The 19,462-nt window shown below is 34.8% G+C and overlaps 1 protein-coding gene across 1 annotated transcript; it reads right to left on the reverse strand.

Annotated features, from left to right (window-relative positions):
• Nucleotides 1-775: 775 nt before the first annotated feature.
• Nucleotides 776-17,547, reverse strand: LOC113112994 (regulator of G-protein signaling 17-like). Its single transcript, XM_026279062.1, has 6 exons — nucleotides 17,331-17,547; nucleotides 15,140-15,358; nucleotides 11,372-11,502; nucleotides 8,273-8,347; nucleotides 7,803-8,034; nucleotides 776-6,518 (listed from the first exon to the last, which is right to left on the reverse strand). The coding sequence occupies exons 2-6, from the start codon at nucleotides 15,140-15,142 to the stop codon at nucleotides 6,333-6,335; spliced, it is 627 nt and encodes a 208-aa protein (XP_026134847.1). The 5' UTR covers nucleotides 15,143-15,358; nucleotides 17,331-17,547; the 3' UTR covers nucleotides 776-6,332.
• Nucleotides 17,548-19,462: the final 1,915 nt, after the last annotated feature.

The following is a 19,462-nucleotide window of genomic DNA, read 5'->3' on the forward strand; positions in this document are numbered from 1 at the left end:
AGCATTTTGAACACCCATTTAGAAACCAAACAAAACACATTTAACATTATAATTAAAACGTGTCAATGACTTTAAACTTATCATTGAAAATTATGATTTCCTTTTTTTTCCTAATAACATGTTTCAGCTGTTTTACAAGACCAATCAGTTTGTGTCAGTCTGCTGTTAATGAGCGCAAAACTTTACCTCACGCTATTATAAAGTGGAGTTCACAGAATAGATATGATACCCATGACTTTTTGAGGAATTTGTGTCTGGACAGTTTGTCTTCATAAATCTAAGTGTTTGTTTAATAATTTTGGCACATTATGCGACCGTTCCAGAAAATACAGGAATGCCGGTACTTTCAATGCACTTCAGAGATTTATAATATTGTTGTCTGGGGAGTAAAGACAAAAATAGTTAAACACATTGCAACCAAAAAAAAAAAAAAAAAAAAAAATTAAGTGAATAGCCTGATGTGGAGATCTTCCAAAAGGAACCATCAGAGCTCATAGGAATCCTCCAAGGAGAATGTGATAAGACTTTAGTACAGTTCTCATGCATGTTAGTAGCTAAAGTCAATTATTTGTCATGTCATTCCTGTGATCTATGCGTTTAAACAAATGTTAAACCACTATTGCTACAATGTCAGGAGATGCTTTCAGTTTAAACTTTGCACAAGCCATCGTAGACTAAGAGGTGAATATAAATTCACTTTTCACAAATGACACTGCTATTTTGCCATTTAGTACAGTATGTTACCATGTGTTAGACAGACAGAAGCAGCCCCATATTGGTCATATAAGTCACTTTATTTGATGTCTACAAATACATTTGTTCTCTGTTTTTATATTGTTCATGCAGGAGTACATGTGATCGGAATGATGCCCATCCGCCTGGGCTCAATTGTTAATAAACAAGTACTGGCTTTCCTGAACTGAACCGCATCAATTTACAGTAAACTATTTTCATTACTATAAGTCGAATTTCAGTCATTTTACCAAAGTTTTGAGAGTTCAGCACAGAATACCATATTTAAATATGATCACTTATAAAGAAACTTCAAATATTTCCAATATATATGTCCATTTCTAAAACTCCTCCTAGAGATTCAGTGTTACTGTCGCCAGATTGCAGTACTTCTATATATACTTACAGTATTGTGTTGACTAAGCTATTTTAAATAGCAAATGCATGCCAAATATAAAATACCATTTTTTTCTTTTATGAGTTATAATCTACAAAGGCTTTATAGTTGTTCCTCCGGTATTAAAAACAAGACAAATATGATTGAATGCTCATTTTAAAAGAGTTTATATTAAAATAGGTGATTTATTAGGACTCGCATCATGGCACAGCTCTAAAGAACGCCTTCAGTGAAGGCCTGATCTGTGTCTGATCTTAGGAGAAACAAAACAGGTCAAGTCTGTATTGCGTAAGAAAGAAAATATTGTGACAATGGGACGAAAGATTTGTTATTTCATGATTTAACACATAATAAGCACCAAACACTTGTATAATCACAACTTGTAATCAAGATGATGATGGGTTAAAAGAATAATGTTGTTGTTTTGAGCAGAGGACAATGACACAAGCTGAAAGGCTAAAAATGCTGAAATACTATCAGTTCACACTTATTTGCAATGATCTTGCCTTTAACATTTTCCTTCCTTTAACATTTTACAGCGTGCATCATGCATTCAGTCCTAGAGAAGAGCACAGGCTTTTAAAAGACAAACATCTTCTCTTGGGATAATAGCTATAAATCATAGATCATGGCCTAAACATTCAAGGCACTTCGGGGTGACTGTGATAAACTGTGATACAGAAGTCAGTTTGGCTCCAGAGTCTATATGAAACATGCCATGAAATTATAGCAGTTGATAATTCTTCATTTTCATCACAACATAAATGTACACAGGGCTTCTATGTCCCTTATAACATTTTTTAAATCGCATTGAAATTTTGACAATTGCAACTGGCAGCTTGTTTGTGTTATTGGAGCAGCTAAACTATGTTTTGTTAAAATATATATCAAGTTAATAAATTTGTGATACACAATATTTTAGCAATAAGATGTCGAAATTAAATAATTTAGTATTTAGTATAATTTATCTTGAAAACGACTGGAATGTAATTGTGAACTGATATAAAGACAACACTTTTAGTAACACCACAATAAATGAAGTATGAATTATGATTTAAAAGTCAGGCAACAGATTTTTAATGAAAAATGTTACCTGATCTCTTTCCAGTTCCATGTGATAGTGAAAAAAGATTTAATGAAATAAAAGCTGATGTATGAAGCCTTTCTCCTTGCAATATTCATATATATTCATAGGGTCATTCAAATTCAGTTTACCCTAATTCAGGTTACCATACATGACCCTTCAAATCAATGGCACTGATGAATGTAAAGAGCATATTTCATGTGCTTACAATGAATAATTGTGAAGCATGTAGCACAGTAGTAATGCTATCGATCAAGTACTACTCAGTGCTGTTAACACTTTTTCTGTAATTACAGCAATCCGTATATATATATCACATAACGCAAGCATATGCTCTAACAGTTACTGAAATAAATGAGAAATTTTCTTTAAACAGCAAATGTGTCTTAGCTTGGGCATAAATTATCAATCTTTTGTTAAAACAGGATGAAAAGCAACATAACTAAAGTATAAGAAGTTTAATCCATAAGAATGAGTTAAAATTTACTCCCTAAAAAGCACCTGTGGCTCTAAACCAAGTCAAGACAATTGAAATGTGTGCACGCTACGTTGTTTTTCAAGGCTCGCTCTTCTATATTAAGCATATGGAGAGAAGAGAACCAAGAGGTAGATATTCTTGTTCGTGAAAAGCGTGTTTAAAGTGCCCTAAGTAGCCCCTCAACCTTTGCAAAAAAAGACTGAAGCACCCTTAAAAACAAGAATAGACACTTGCTTCATCCACAAATAATTCAATTACTTCCCTCCTGCCTAGTGCGGCTCCAAAGCCCAGAGTTTTCCATCACTTGAACAAATAAACTTTAGCATGCACAGTACCTTACATTCAATATGCAGTTTACATCAATAGTGAACTGTCAACCCACAGTAGATACAACACAGATTTATTTCAGTCTTAATCGAGTAGCTTTTTTCATCAAGAAGGATATATTATATATTACATATTATGTGAGCGAAGAGACTAAGGAATATCAGAAAAGGGCAAATGTAAACCAGTGTTCCACCCAATTTCAGGAAAACATTCCTCAGTCACTAATTATTCCAATATGACAATTAAGATATTTGCATAGGCAATATGGGATTAGCCCTTAAATAGTATGTTTCCTGAATTCTTTGTGAGTATATATCAGAATTATGCTGAAAGGAATTCAACAAACAAACCAAATGCTACTCTTCTTAGTAAACCCTCGGTATAGATCTCAGTTACAGTATTAGGCTTCAAGTAGATCAAAATAAACATTAACAACTAGATGAGGAAAAAACTAAAGAAGCATAACGAGAGGTAGTGGAAATCCAATTAAAACGAGACCTCGTCCATGTGGATGGACGGCGCTCCTATAATCACATGGCACAGGGTCCACTTCTTTTGCTTAGAAAAGGAGCCTTTTGGCAAGAAAGAATATTTTTCTTAGTCATACCATGCTTATAAAATCATTATCAACAGCTGTTAGCCATCACTGTGACAGCCATCAAGTGAAAAACTCCTGAACTCTCGAAATCGGATCAAACATTAGCAGCAAAAATGAAGTTGAGGCATTGAAATAAAACAGATAACTACTCTCAAAATGATGGTTTACTGTAAATGGGACCAAATGGGACATTGCACGCTCTTGTATAATCTGCAATCTAATTAATAATGGGGTGAAAATATTTTTTTGTCATTTACAGAATGATACTTTGATAAATACCTTTTGTCTGTGATACTGATAGTTTTTTATGACGTTTATAGTTTTTATTCAATGATTCAGTCTGCAGTAAAATACAGTATCATAATACTGCACCAATTTCCATTCTTTATTTCCCTCCAATTTTTTTTGTCAATAATAAGAACTTATACCTTTGAGTGATACACTTCAGAGGTACAGTATGATACAAATTTCTCATCACTTAAATGAACACATCATGATTATCTTCCTTTTTCTTCTTTATTTGTCCATATCTGCTTTAAAGTGACCCATTAAAAATAATCATATATTCACTTTGTTTCCTGTCTAGTAGTTTCAATGACCTCTATGATGTGGGACGTCCTGGATCACTGACATGTACAGACTGAAGTAGTCATGCAGTCACATTATTTTCCATTGACATTTATCAGTAAGTGTGTGTCAATTTCGTCAACCTCTGATTCCCCCCCTCAAAGATAGTTTGGTAAATGTCTATGAGTCTTTTTTTTTTTTTTAAGAGCAAAACAATTTTTATTTATTGCTCATTTCTTTAATGACATAACTTTTTTCTTTTAAAACAAACAATAAAAATGTAATAATTTTGTTTAAGAAACGTGGGAAAGCCAAGCTTCCCATGATGGTTCGCCGCTTCAGTAAGTAAACTACTAGGTAACACCTATCCGGTTTCTAAAACAGCATAAATGAAGGACCTCCTCACATTGACTGATGCTCAAACACACAAATACTTCAAAGAAGGATAACTATGCACTCTGAAAAGTGCCAAAGGTCTTCATTTTAATGTGGTAAACCTGCAGAGTGAATGGCACTTAACTCTCAGAGCACCAGTAAGAAAGCCCAACAACAACACAACACGATCATTCATTGGCACAAGAGTTCAGGGAAAATTCCACTTTGAGGTTGGGTATGGTGACCAAAAAACGTTGGTTTAAATGCAATTCACTCTTGAATTACTCCGCTAAAAGGTGAGAAAGTGGTTTAACACACCAGTATTTTAAATATCGTGTTTTCATGCACTGGCTGCTGCGATTGCAATAGCACAATAAACGTCTAGAAAATAGAACAAGTTTGAATCCTGCAACACGGATCTGAAAAGCTGTCATTCTTAAGGGACTCACGTCTAAACCTCTAAAGGAAATCATCTTTCATAAGCTTCCTGCAGAGGTTCACATCCTATCTGGGTGGAGTATTGCAATGTGTACAGTACATGACACAACAGAAGTAACGCATGCTGGAAAAAAAAGTATCGTAAAAAAGACTGACTTGTTTTTCGTTTTTCAATGACCTGCGCTTTTCCGAGGCGTGAGAATGAGCGCTCCTCGAAGGCAGAGAAACGTTTCCCTGTTGGATCCGACTCGGTCGCACCACCTCATCGAGCAGGTCTCGGCGATCACAGTTATTTGATATAGATCTAGTGTAACTCTCAAAAACAAGGCATAGTGTTCACTACACTTTTGTTTAATAAAATACATTTCTTTAATGTGTAAGACAATTCGAAGCTCTTTTAAGAACCTCCAGAACGTTGGTGAGTGATTTTCAAGCAATTCTCGGTCAATCCAGCGAAGCTTACAGCCCATGACATACAGTACCTGTGCTTCTCTCTGTTAGTTACGGACTGGGAGGGGCTTACACAATAAACTGTGTCGTCACCAGCATCAGCAGCTTTTGTGCCCTTACTCATTGTCGAGGCATTGTGATTTTTGCAGAGAGAAAGAAATGTTCATGATTCATTTAGCTGCCCAATCACAACACTAGCTAGCCCTTATGTTTCCCAGTTAAAGAACTGTCGACACGCAAAGAAAGAGTTTGGACGGCAAGACGGCGATTACGCTTCCCAGCTTCTCTTTTACAAAACAATTGGCACAGCTAATTTTCCCTTCTCTTACGAGAGCTTTACAATGTTCTCTCCCCATGACAGCATTAAAAAAAAAAAACATTGTAGTCCGGGGCTTAAATGTCAAACTGGAGTAAATTCCATAACCTTGTTTCATGCAAAGGTTTTCTAGTTTAACATCTACCGCTTATCCATTTGTTTTTTGATGTTCTTTAAAAAATATTAATAACACTTTTCAGCTGTCCTCAGATATGGGAGGCATAAAAGATGGAAAGGATCAGGTAGAAAGAACATAGAGAGATAAAGAGAACACGTGAGCTAAACAGGAATAGAAAGGACATTTGAGGAGTCAAAAGAGACAAAACAGGAGGATGAAAAAAAAGACAAGGAAGTTGAGAGTAGGAAGTACGGATCTGTCAGTTTTCCTACACGTTTTCTCTGTGTCACGGTTGCCTGAGCAGCTCATATTGGCACTTAAACAGAACTGAACTTCAGGGTCACTAGCGGATGCTCAGAATTGCTTAACTACTCACTCTTGAAATAAGAAACATCACACCTTTCAAGAGTGGCACCTTGGGGCTTTTTTGTCACAAATGTTCTTGCTGAAACCTAGGTGTCTAAGCAGGCCCTCTTGCTGTTAAGGAGATCCCTGTAAACAGATGAGTTGAGAAATCGGGGGAAGGAGTCTCTGTGCATGAGGGTGTAGATCTGAAGCTGGGCCTCCTCATACATCGTACCGCTGGGTTCGTCCAGGCTTTGGTTGATGACTTCCCTCACCCGTGAATCCAAGCTGACCTGCCGACCGACAACAAACATAAAGATCAACAACTTTACATAAAGATCTAAAAACACTGCTTATATTTAATTTAGACCACTTAGAGAATTTTTTGTTTTTAAATTTCCATTTTAATGAGAACAACTTCGATCTTCGAAGAACAACAATCTTCAAGCTTTGTGTGAAATATTGTATGCAAAAATGTATTTATTTTTTAATTCAGACTAATGTATTTTTTTTTATTGAAGAAAACATGCAACAACAAAAAAGATGTACAGCAAAAAAACCTTTGAACAACATCACAAATCACATCTGGTGATGGATGAGGAGACCCCCCCTCACAATACGTTTCCATCCACCTATTTTTATGCGCATTTTGGATCATCGCGTAAAAAACCACTGGATGGAAACGGTGAGATGTGCATAAATTCAAAAAATGCGCATAAAAAACGTATGCGCACAACTGAGTAGGATAAATTTCTTGTCCGATAAGAAAAAATGTGCATAAACTATGATGGAAACACATTTACTGAATAAATTCCACCATGCGCATTGAAAAAGTCATGTGACTTTGTAATATGAGAACAACTTGACTAACCAGTGGACCGATCTCGTTCATAGCATCTATATGTTGTTTCGTTGTTCTGAAATGTCTGAGCAAATTATTTAGTGCCAGTTTATCAGGAAGTGACGATTTTGTTCTCTATCTCATTGGACAGAAATGGTGCTTTATTCGCAAATGTTTTATGCGATATTCCAGTTTTGCGCATAAGTTAAATTTGCATCTTTGGATGGAAACATAGATAAAGAAAAGTGTGATGAGTGCTTAGATAAGTGCTATATAAATGTAATAAATAATTATTATTATTATCTTTAGCAAACATTAAATCATATTTTTATTGAGAGATGGCATAAAAAATATAAAAAGAATGCAAAAAAAGCTTATCTTAAATATGAATATCAACGAACAATCATTATCTTAAAGCTTTGCATTAAATATTGTACAGAAAAAAAAATCAGCACAATGTTGCTCCAAGGGGAAAAAACTCAGCAAAACAGAAGCTTAATGCTTGTCATCTGACTAAAGTTGTATATAGGAAAAAAACACACCCATATGCACCCAATAATAATAAAAGCTAGTTTTAAAACTATTCAGAGACTGCTCCTGCACAAAAATGCTTGAGAATATCTTTTGTTTTGGTCATTTTTAGATGAATTATGAATTTAATAAGACTATCTTATATTTCTGAATGTATTGCAGCCACAGACAGCATTGTTTATTCGTACGCACACTGTATTCTAACCTCTTTTGGCGAAAGAATGGAGACGTAGTCTTCATAAATGATCCTGGCTTTTTCATCGATAGCAGATGAGTTGGTTTCTTTCTTCAGTTCCTCACAGGCCATCCAGAACATCAGGTTTTCTTCGCTGTACTCGGACCGCAAGAACTCCCGGAAAACATCCCTCCCCTCTGGAGAGCGCATCATCATCTCAAAGCTCCGTGACCAGGCAATCACCTCATCCAGTGTGGGATGCCTTCAAATGGGAGACAATGAAAATAAGCAGGAACCACCCATACAAAATAACTTTATTTTTTACTTAATTTTAAGAAAATGTTACTCATTATAACAGGATATAAATATAAATATATAAATATATATATATATATATATATATATATATATATATATATATATATATATATATATATATATATATATATATATATATATATATATATGTATGTATATATATATCTTTATAACAGACTCACTGTTCCTCTGTCGCTTCTATGCTATCCATCTTTGTACATGTTTGCCTCTCTGAGCGTTCCCTTCTGTCTTCATTCCTAGGGTGAGAAGAGAAGTGTTAGACACAGCAAAGTCTCTGTGGCATTTGAAACATATTGCGTTGATCTTCATGCAAGGTTATACAGCTATGGTAAAACTAGAGACTGGAAACTAACAAGTGCTATTCCAGTACATAACCATTCATGGAAAAAACACATTTTTCTTTTGAAATAAAAGATGATATAAAATGTAAACATATTATAACCTATGGCAGTGGTTATCAAACATTTGAATGGCCCAAACGTTAAAGTTGTAATAAAAAAAAAGATTTACTAGAAAATACTATTTCAGTTGTTCTACGCCAAAACTTCTAATTTAATTCAGTGTTACTTGGAAAAACTTATCTAAACATAATACAAGTACTAAAGTACTACAAGTACTAAATACTAAAATTCCTCCTCTAGTCTAAAAAGAGCATTTATTGAAACTAAGCTACAAATTACAAGTGAACACCCACTGTGTTTCTCAATCCAAGTTTCTGTAGAGCAAGTATAATTGTGTTTGTTAGCCATGGGGTTCGACAAGCTGACAAGACTCTAAATATATAACGTACTACACAGCCGTTTTGCATGTGATGTGGGACAGAAATAGCCATTTACTGAGCAGATAATGGCAGTGTGTAGTGGGGGATGGCTGTGGAAACCCGAGGTTACTGAGCAGGGTTTGTACTGCCTCCTCAATGTTTTCTTTATTTCATGCAATATTTGTATTTATTCATGTTATTTATAGTCCCCCTGCAAGCTGTGTTATAGCCTTTCCAATCTTTCTTTGTTCAATGGCCCAACCTCAAACTTAAACTGCTTTTTTTTCTCTTCATATTTTTACAAGCTAATTTAACCCTTTAAGGAACACTTATTCAATTTTTTTTTTAAAGAGTAAAAACAGCCTGAATTTGTTTCTAATAATAAATAAATAAATAAAAACACACGATGTGTTTGTTTGTAGATAAAATTACAATTTTTATTAAATTTAAAAATAAAATAGGGGGACAGCTGATGAAAATGAATTCTACAAGAAAGGTAACTTACTATAAAAGGGTTGAAGCTTAAAGTGCTTCACTGAGCTGAAATTTAAACTTAAATTTAAAGATAAATTAAGTGTTTTAAAGGCTTCAAACTGAACATCTCATGGCTCAATTATGTACTATCCTCCATTACAGTCACATGCCCCTCAGATGGCCAACTCCAGTAGTTTGGCCTTCTTGATCTTTGGCCTTCTTGATCTTTGGCCTTGGCTAAACCAGTTGGCCACACTCTCTCTAGTAGCAAAATATTCCAGACTTGGCCTATGTCCACTGTATCTGAATGAAGGGATGTTCTAGTGTCTGATTTGAACAGCTAAACAGTCCCTAAACAGCTTATACTATTGTTTCAGCAATTAAAATAGTTCAGTTTTGTATGTAATAGCAAAGTGATTATATTTCGTTTCATTTAGTGTTTTTATTACGTTAATTTAGAAAAACATTTAGAGCATTTTTTGTTTGTTAAATTTTTTTTTTTTTTTTTTTGAGTAACAACCAAGAGGTCAGGGGCAGACGGTGAGCCTACGTTTGAACAATTAAGCCTTCTCAAATCATCACGACTTGCCTAAAACAAAATCTACAGATATAAAAGAGTTCAAGCATATAACAATGTTTAAACGTTAAACCTAGATAAATGTGCGCTTATATCCAATAGTTTGTGCAGAGACACTTCAGGACATGGAGAAGCCAGTGTGATAACTTGCATTTTTGCTCATAATGTTAAGAGTAATACATCATTCGTAACTGCTAAAGGTCTACTTTTATTTGTGTGCACTCACAATATCAACTATGTTGTGCTTTTATAAAATAAAGAAAACAAACAAGATGCGCTTTCTGTATCTGAAAACTTGCCTCACAGACATGCTAAATATATATTTATAGAAAGTTTTAAATGACTACTTAACGAAACAAATCAAAAACAAAACCTAATTATAATCATAATCTGTAAAGATGCGCTTCTAATGAGGAGATGGCAAGTCAGGATCGGCAACTTCATTGTTGCGACGCACTCAGAAAACACTAGTTTATTAGTAAATAATTACTATTTCCCCCGTCACAATTATGGTAATTACTTTTGCCGGTGCTTTGCGGCAAGCTTAATCCTATTGGGTGTATTTGAATGCAGAACTGTTCAGCTGCACTTATGGCACAGTTCACAGGTCTGCTTTGACCATTCCAATATGGTGAACAGCTTACGTATAGTGGCCCACAGAAACAGCCACTAATATGGCATCTACATATACACATCTATTGTTTTTTACACCTAAATTTATGGGCATGCTTAAAAGCGCACTCATAGTCAGTAATCATCAAATAAATGGGCGATGGACGATGGAAATTTTTAAAAGTGAGACTAACCAAGTAATATTATGAAACACTGCAGAATTCACATACTGGTGTTTATGCCATTTAAAAATTATGTCAGTCGGATGTCATTAAGGACCTAGCTATTGTTAGTTAAAACTCTAAAAGCAATTTACATTTTTGCCATTTGGCATCACCTTGACATACTGTAGTCCCCACTAATAAACAACTAAATGTAATGTAGAAACTTTAATTTACTGTGAAGCTGCTTTGCAACGATGTATATCGTGAAAAGCACTATACAAATAAATGTGAAGTGACAGCAAGGCATTTATAATGTTACAAAAGGTTTCTATTTCAAATCAATGTAAAATAATCCTAATAAAAAGGATTGTTTTCACAAAAATATTAAGCTGCAACTATTTTCAATATTGATAAAAAATAAGAAATATAAATCTTTATAAAAATATTTCACAATATTACTGTTGTTAATGTATTCTTGATCAAATGTAATCAAAAACGCATAAAAAAATCTTACCAACCCCAAACTTTTTAACGGTAATGTACCTGAGCCAGGTAATGGTGATAAAATACAAAAAAATGTGTGCTACTTAATGTAAAACTCATTGTTAAGCAAATAGCCATATACCATGCAAGTACATGTTTACAGCAGAACATAATGAAGGATGGGGTGTACCAGAGGCATTTGCAGCATCCACACCAGCACAGACAGCAGGTGTTGGGCCTCGGGTGACCAGGTGCCTGTGGGGGTCCTTCAATGCGTCCCTGCTGCCTTTTCCTCATTTCAACTCCACTCACACTCTGCGGCTGTGGACAGACATATCCGATTAGAAATAAAGCAGTGGGGGCTTGGGAACTGTGTTAGCTGGAGTGTCTTGTTAACTACAGATGTTTCTAAATCTAAAGTAAGACCAAAAGAGATTATTAATTATTTTGAGATTCCAAGGGAGGGATTTATGGTAGAGTTAAAGGATCATAAGGATGTTCAGTATCTGAGCTTGTTGGACTGTTTCCTATTCTACTGTCAGATGCATATTCAGCTGAGATCTACTAAAATGCACGTGAGATGGTGTCTGTAGAGACTGAAACAAGAGAGAGAGAGAGAGGCAGACAGACAGACAGACAGAAAGTACAGAAATCCCCTCTTCAGACTAGACATTCATTCCTCTAGCAAGATGCTTAATTAGTGAAATGTAAGAGGGTGAGAGATGCTGGTGGGGCTGAACACAAACAGGCAGTGGTAGTATGGGATCTCACATGTTCTAACACATGAGCAAATGCAATGTTTCTTTTAGTAAGAACATGGTTTGTAAAAATGCAATGGCTGTCACTTCCTGTTTCTTAAAATATGTAAAATAAATAAATAAAAAAACCATACAAACTCATCAAAACAAAATTATACGGAAAACTAATTAGATAAAAAAAAAGTTTATTGTCAATGAAAATTAGACTAAATGAGTCATCCATATTAAAGTCCAATTTATTGTAAAAAGAAAAATTATACATTTTATATATGCTAAAAGTGATTTTTGTCAACATTTAGGAGCTCCCTAGTACATTTATGTATTAGACATATGCCGGTATCAACTTGTCCTGTTGCGATTAATTGCTCATGCTTTTATTATGGTAAACGGTATTATAATGGTATTGAAATATAGTTTTAAAAAGTGCTCAAAATATAGTATACTATAATATAGTAGGTTAAATAACTTTTTTCTAATGACAAAAATAACTGAAAATTTAAATAAAATAAAACAATAAAGAAAAATATACAGTATAAAGTTAAAAGTTTTACACAGATTAAAGTGCATAAGAACTATTAGGACCCATAGGTATCACTTTACAATCTCATTAGTTAACCATTAACATTCACCATAGTTACATTTGCTACAGAAGTTATTCATCTTTGTTAAAAAAAAAACCAAGTCATAGTTCATGTTAGCTCATTAACTAATACAGTTGCAACTTTACATTTTAATAAAATATTTAAATATTAAATATTGGAATACCTATGTTCAGAAAAATTTGTCATTTGCAGTTTGTTAACCAATGAATTAACTAATGTTAAAAATGAAGCCCTGATGAGGTCTTACAGGTTTGGAAAAACATGAGGGTAAGTTATTAATTGCATAATTTTGCTATTTGGGTGAACTAACCCTTTAACTATTCATTTAACCCCTGCACCACTTCAAGTGTTTGTGGCCTTTATGGGACTTGAATGAGACTTGCCTCATTACTCTATTCAACGAATGGCTTTAAGCTCTACAAGTTGTTTGAGCGAACTGCAAATCAATTATGTGGAATAAACTTTGGAAACCCTAGTAAACATGATGCCTCACACCATGACCTCAACAAATGTGTTCATTTTTGCAAAAGCTTTCTGTAAACTGATCGTTTGGCAGGGTTTGGCAGCACAAAAACCATATCACATCACCTAGATATCTGATCCAAATATTTGGGGACAAACAGTCTGGGCACTAAACAGACAAGCTGGAGTTCTGAGACGGTATCAAATGATAGTTTCCCAGTATGGTATTGGTAAATATCCCATAATCACGGGGCATTTGGTTGGCTGACTTTTTGTCGCAATTTGTGGTGCATAATTTAAAGATCCACTGCTGACTGAAATGCATTGCTGTGATAAAGGACAAAACCATATAACAGCCCATTTTTATGTAAGAAAGGACAGCATTAAATATGCTACACATCATTTGCACTCTAAAATAAATAAATAAAGCACACTGCACAGCGCTTTGAGTGCTTAGAAAAGCACAATATAAATGTAAAGAATTATTATTATTAAATATAAAAGTAAACATTTTGTAAAAAAAAAATTTGTATTAATATAGTGCTTGTACTAGGGTAACCAGTAGTGTACTGTTTTCTTAGCCTCATTACATAGTATCAATATTAACTCAACATTACTGATGCCAAAATATAAATACTCTGAATATTTAGGTAAATTATAGTAAAACAAAGACCTTGAAACAGAAACCTACCTCTAAATTCAAGTGCTGTGATTAATGGCCCTGCAAACCGGTGATGAAAGCTCAGTTTGTCTAGGATGTAATGTGAACACCCTTTGAGAGTTTACGCTAATGGAGCCATATAAACCAAATATGCAAAACAAAACCACCATCAGTTATTCAGTGCCAGGCGATGGAAATCATGCATCCTGATGCAAAACACTGAGTCATCCCTTGTTCACATCTAGAGCATTGACCAACAACTCACAAGAATCACATTTGCACAACATGTAAAACAAGAAGTTGTACCGAGGAAAAAACAATTACACAACCAGTCTGATTTCACAGGAAATCATAGGCTATTATTTTATAAAATGTTAAGCTGAAAAAAGTCAGGCCACTAAAAACTAGCAACAGACCTGTATGAGATGATATGTGGCTATTTTGAGATTAATAGCCAACAAAACAACCAATACCTGTGCCCCATTGGCTAATTAACCTTGTGTCAGATAGAGTCTTGTCACAGTCACAGATAATTAACATGCTCTGTTTTAAGATATTTTTTGTGCATTTCATGTAAAGTTGCCAGTTCGTTTACTCATGTTGTTTTAAGTCTGTATGATCTGTTGAACATAAAGAAGATATAATGAAAATGTTTCAGTGGTTTTGTCCATACAATAAAAGTCAAGGTTCACAAAAACTGTTTTGCTATCAGCATTCTTCAAAATATCTTATTTTGTGTTCCACAAGAGAAAGGATTTTTATTTTGGGGGGGGGGGACTCTCCCTTTAATTACATTTCATCAGCTATAGGCAGTGATATAGTACTGTTCTGGAAAATGCACAAAATTTACCAGTCAGATTTAGTATTCCAGAGACCCATGAAATAATTTATGTCAATAAATAGCTTTCCACACACACTGCACATCCTTAAAGAAATCTTTTTCTGTTCAAGTAATGACTGCTGAATGGATTACAAACGCTTTTGAAAGTTTGAACCCATTTTTTAAATTCAAAATAACAGAACAGGTTTCTTTAATTGTATATATTTCTAACAACAAGCATTTGAGTGCTCACTTCCCCGCTTAAAATGCATTCTGCACTGGTGAATTACATTGCAGTGTGTGAAAATGCCTCTGCGTGTGAGCATGCTCAGATGCCTCTAACCCTGTTCTTCCGCTGTGAGTCTTGTACCCTTGTGCACTTCCCCATACACATTCCAGGACAGCAAGTGATGCATAGCATAGGCCTTGGCTGGCTGCACAACAGAAGCCTCCTAGAGCCGTTACCCACAAAGCCTAGCTCAAGAAACATGTCACACTGCAGTTCTGATCCATGCCATAATCACACAGGGGCCCGCTTCGCCCACATTTCTCACCTTGCGCTGCATCACATCACTGCTCGGCAAACATGTCTTGTGATTTTCCACATCATCAACGCAATTGCAATCAATCTAGGAGAGGACCACCCCTAACTTACCATGCAAATTAGCAGCGATCCATCCGAAGACCAGGTAAGAAAATCATGACTGTATTGTCAAACGTAGAGACAGGCAGTGTGCTGGAAAACAAAATGTGGCCTCTTGTATCTTCTCTTATCATGCCTGATGGAGAATGCCAGAGGTAGGTTTCAAACACCTGGTATCTGCAGGCAAACCCTTTCCTTGAGTCAAGGGCTAAATGATCCAGGATAAGACATCTGGAAAATAAATCAAACCAGAAAGAAAACATCAGAACTGCTTTAATCTAGGGCTATAAATACTAATAAGCATGAATAAACTATGTTTACTCCAAACCAAAAGATTAATGGTAATTCTCAGTTAGTGCTCGGTAGATCACTTCTGAAACTAAATCTTTTGGACTGCACTCCGTCTAATCTGATTACTTCTGGACTTCTTATATTCTAATTCTTATTTAATTAGTGTTTGACATACGAATAATAATGTGCTATTTCACAAAATGAAGCAAAAAGGAAGCACACTTTTATTAATAACACCAAAAACCCTGTAGTCAGAATAAAATACAAATTCATCCAATCTATTTTCTAAATGCATGTTAAAGATCTCATGTGAACAACTCATCCATACATATGTAATGTTACGTCATCTTGATGCATAATGTAATCATGCCACAACTGAACCTTCCATTGAAAATGACTGACTTCTCTTAGCTGCTTCCGTTTCATCACTACTTGAAATTAATTATTGCATGTACTGATGAAAATCAAATAGCTTATTAATTAAATAGTGCTAATTAGCTTTTCTTTCAATAATAACTAGATACGTTTATTAGAAACTGTTAACTAAAAAATGTAAGTCTTTAGAGGAGAATTATAAGACATTACACTTTGGAATGATTGCATTATGCAGTGCTATTGTCCCCATAAAATTCATAAAAACGTAACTTCAATTTAATAATATGCATTTCTAAAAAGTACTGTATAAGTACTTCCAAAATGCAGATTACACGTCTGCCTTTACTATGTGACACTGGTAATACTATTCTAATCTCATTAACCCTTCAAACTAATGCTTTTAACCAGGCATTATCGACAAGTGAAAAATGTAATAATTGTGCAAAGCAATACACTGCAATACTACCGTAGTCTTACATTATATCACAGCAAAATGTGAAGAACCCAAGCAGATCGTTAATATAAAGTATACGGAAGTATATCAATTTACTGGCTTTTATTTTCAGTGTATGTAAGTGGTCAATAGTCAATTTTTTTTAAAAATATATATAGATATTTTACAAAAGTTACAAACTGTGCATTTCACTTGTAAAGAGTGGTTCACTAATGGTTTTAATGAATGGATTAATTACTGACAAGTCATCTTATTTGACACACAAAATGAAATGTTCCCCACATGAAACAGATTGTTTCAGAAGCACAAGTGACTGGGAGGAACTTCACAACTTGTGTGATGATGAATGGTCGAGCAATCAGTCCTGCTCCGGAAGGAAACTCTATATATTTATTTATATATATATATATATATATATATATATATATATATATATATATATATATATATATATATATATATATTTAACAAAGTCAATAGCAAAGAAATGGTTGGCTGCCATAGAGGTAAATATAAAAGGTACATTTGGACCAAAAGCAATAGTTTAACTTTTGATGATTGAATAACTGATAATTATCATTATAACACAATGTTTCGTGATATGTACATATAGACGGCTGTGATCCCGTTATTCGCCTTCATTCTCCGCTGCAGTTGTCAAAACCTAGTGAGGATCTTACCTAGACAGCATGTTTAGGCATCATTGGAACATTAATGATCGTTTAAACGCGGGCGAGCGTTATAAATGCTGTTGGAAAATCTCAACCGCCAAGTATCGTCCGAAAAAGGCTGTCTATTTAGGCAGCTCGCTGGGTTTTGCGACACAGCCAGCATCTTAACGAAAGTCATCGCAGGTAAAGCCCAAACCGTGTTAATCACAAGACATCGTGGTACATTTGAAAATAAATGGGAAAACTGTTCCCAAAAGCCGCGCTGTTTTAGGCGGGCGAAATGTAACTGCCACTTTATTCTGTTTTCACAGCGGCTCTTTGATTCTCTAAGCGCAAGGAAGCAACGGCTAGCGCGTTAGCTGGCGAGCTAGCGGGGACCTCCGAGACCGTTAAAGAGCGTGTGTCGCCTTACCGCTTTTGTTCTAGATGTCAGTCTTCTAAGCGGGTGTCGTTACACGTGTTTATGCGGATATCGGGGGTATCGCGCGTTGAGATTGCATGCTGCCGTTTAATCTCCATCAGCGGTGTTTTCCGTCCATCCGCCCAACTTCAGCACCGAGCGAGCCAGTGGAGACGCCCTGCGCATGCGCGGCGGAGCTGTCAGCTCACGGAGCGCGGTCTGCGGAGAGCGGGCAGGGTGCAGAGGCAGAGGTGCAGTGACAGGCTGAGATTCGCTATCTCACAAAAACTGCCTGCACTAATAAACATACGTACACAACGCATAGCCTACATGAAAAGGCTCTCTGAGTCACTGTAAAACTTTGTCAACAATTTTCAAATTGTGACAGTGGTGGTTTACTTCAAACATTTGGAGTAAATTGTAATAGTTACTATTTAAAATAATACTTAAAATCAGTAATATTACAAATTAGCAAAGAATCCGTCAATATATATTTTTTTTCCATTTTTTAGAGGCAGAACATTTATTTGTTTGTTTTTTATTTCAGTCACTTTATTTACAAATGTTTGCATATACCCAATTTTCATACAATATTATTTCTAAAGCACCAATAAAAATGCACAAATAAGTTCATAGTAGTATTAATAAAAATAAAATAAAAGTATAGACCTACAATATAGAAAATAACTTGCTGCAATACTGTAGAATTTCATCAAAATGTTGTCTTACGGTTTAATTATTTTAATGTTGATGTAAATGAATCCTACTGTATTTTATATTTTGAGGCCTGTTTATCATGCAAAGCTATTATTGAACAACAAAGATGCAATGAAGAAAATAATCACAACCAGCACTGAAATAAAATACATACATTTTGCCTAGTTAGATGTATTTTTGAATATCACAAATGTTAAAAAAGAAGTAAGCAACAAATAAAAAGAAACATATGCTTTTGCATTATATTTGTTTTGTGTTGTTGTTGTTGTTTTTTTCTCCTGACACTTGACACATTTCTTTGCCATTTCAAAATTCAGTAAGAGATGAGTTGCCAAGATACATACAAATCAGAAAATTATAGAGGACTGTATAATCCTTCATTATAATTATGTCTGTACACACACACAAAAGCTAAGAACAAAGACAATGTTTAGACATGAATATTCAAGATGAATGTTTTTAATGCATTTTTCATAGACCAGATAGAGTGGTGTTGCTACAAATCACCATTGCAACACTTTGATATCCACTAGGAGGCACTGAGACCACAGCACTCTGGTCATAGAATAAGCCTTAAGTGACCACCTCTATCAAACGGATACTTCTCTTTATCATGCCTGTGAGGTGGAGATGCACTACATCTCTTTTTAGTGGTTATTATGCTGAGAAGTGTTTGATTAACGACAATAGTTATAGAAAATAATGAGAAAGATACACAGAATTCTTCAGAATGAGAGCCATTAAATCATTGATGTTTTCTATTGTTAAATTATTCTGACTTTTCTAATAATATTCTTATAATTAACAACAATATGTGAATAAAATACTTAAAAAAAAGTCATAATGATACATAATTTCTAATCCCACAACATGGGAAAAATTAAGCTTCCTGCTATTAGATCTGCATTGTATAAACCAGTAATCGTTTTATAAAACAATAACTGAATCACTCCTCTGCTGTATGATTAAAAAAAAATAAAAATACAGGAAGCCCACATATGCCTTGCAGCTATAGCTTGTCCCCATCTTGCACCAGTGAAAAGATGATGAAGATAATTTCCAGTATTAATAGCTGTTCAATTCATCTCTTTCTCTCTCTCTCTCTCTCTCTCTATCTCTGATGTCCTTATTTTCCGTTATTTTATTGTAGAGCAGATAGCATTATATCATGCCAATAAATGACATCAGATAATAAAGCATACAATAAAATGTAAACAAAAGATAAAAGCAAGCAGGTTATGTTTCCACGTTGCTTGGTTCTGTGGTCAATCCTTGGTCATGGAGTCATGTATCATCATAAGCCTGTTTAAATAAAAGGTCTGATCTGCAGTATATTAAAAATACTTCTGGATCACACCTCTACTAAACATTAAACAGTACAGCTGCCTGGATACATTGAGTCCTGTGGTTCGTTGCTGTCATGGTTT

The sequence above is a fragment of the Carassius auratus genome, chromosome 13 (genome assembly GCF_003368295.1).
Source record: "Carassius auratus strain Wakin chromosome 13, ASM336829v1, whole genome shotgun sequence".
NCBI classification, from domain to species: domain Eukaryota; kingdom Metazoa; phylum Chordata; class Actinopteri; order Cypriniformes; family Cyprinidae; genus Carassius; species Carassius auratus.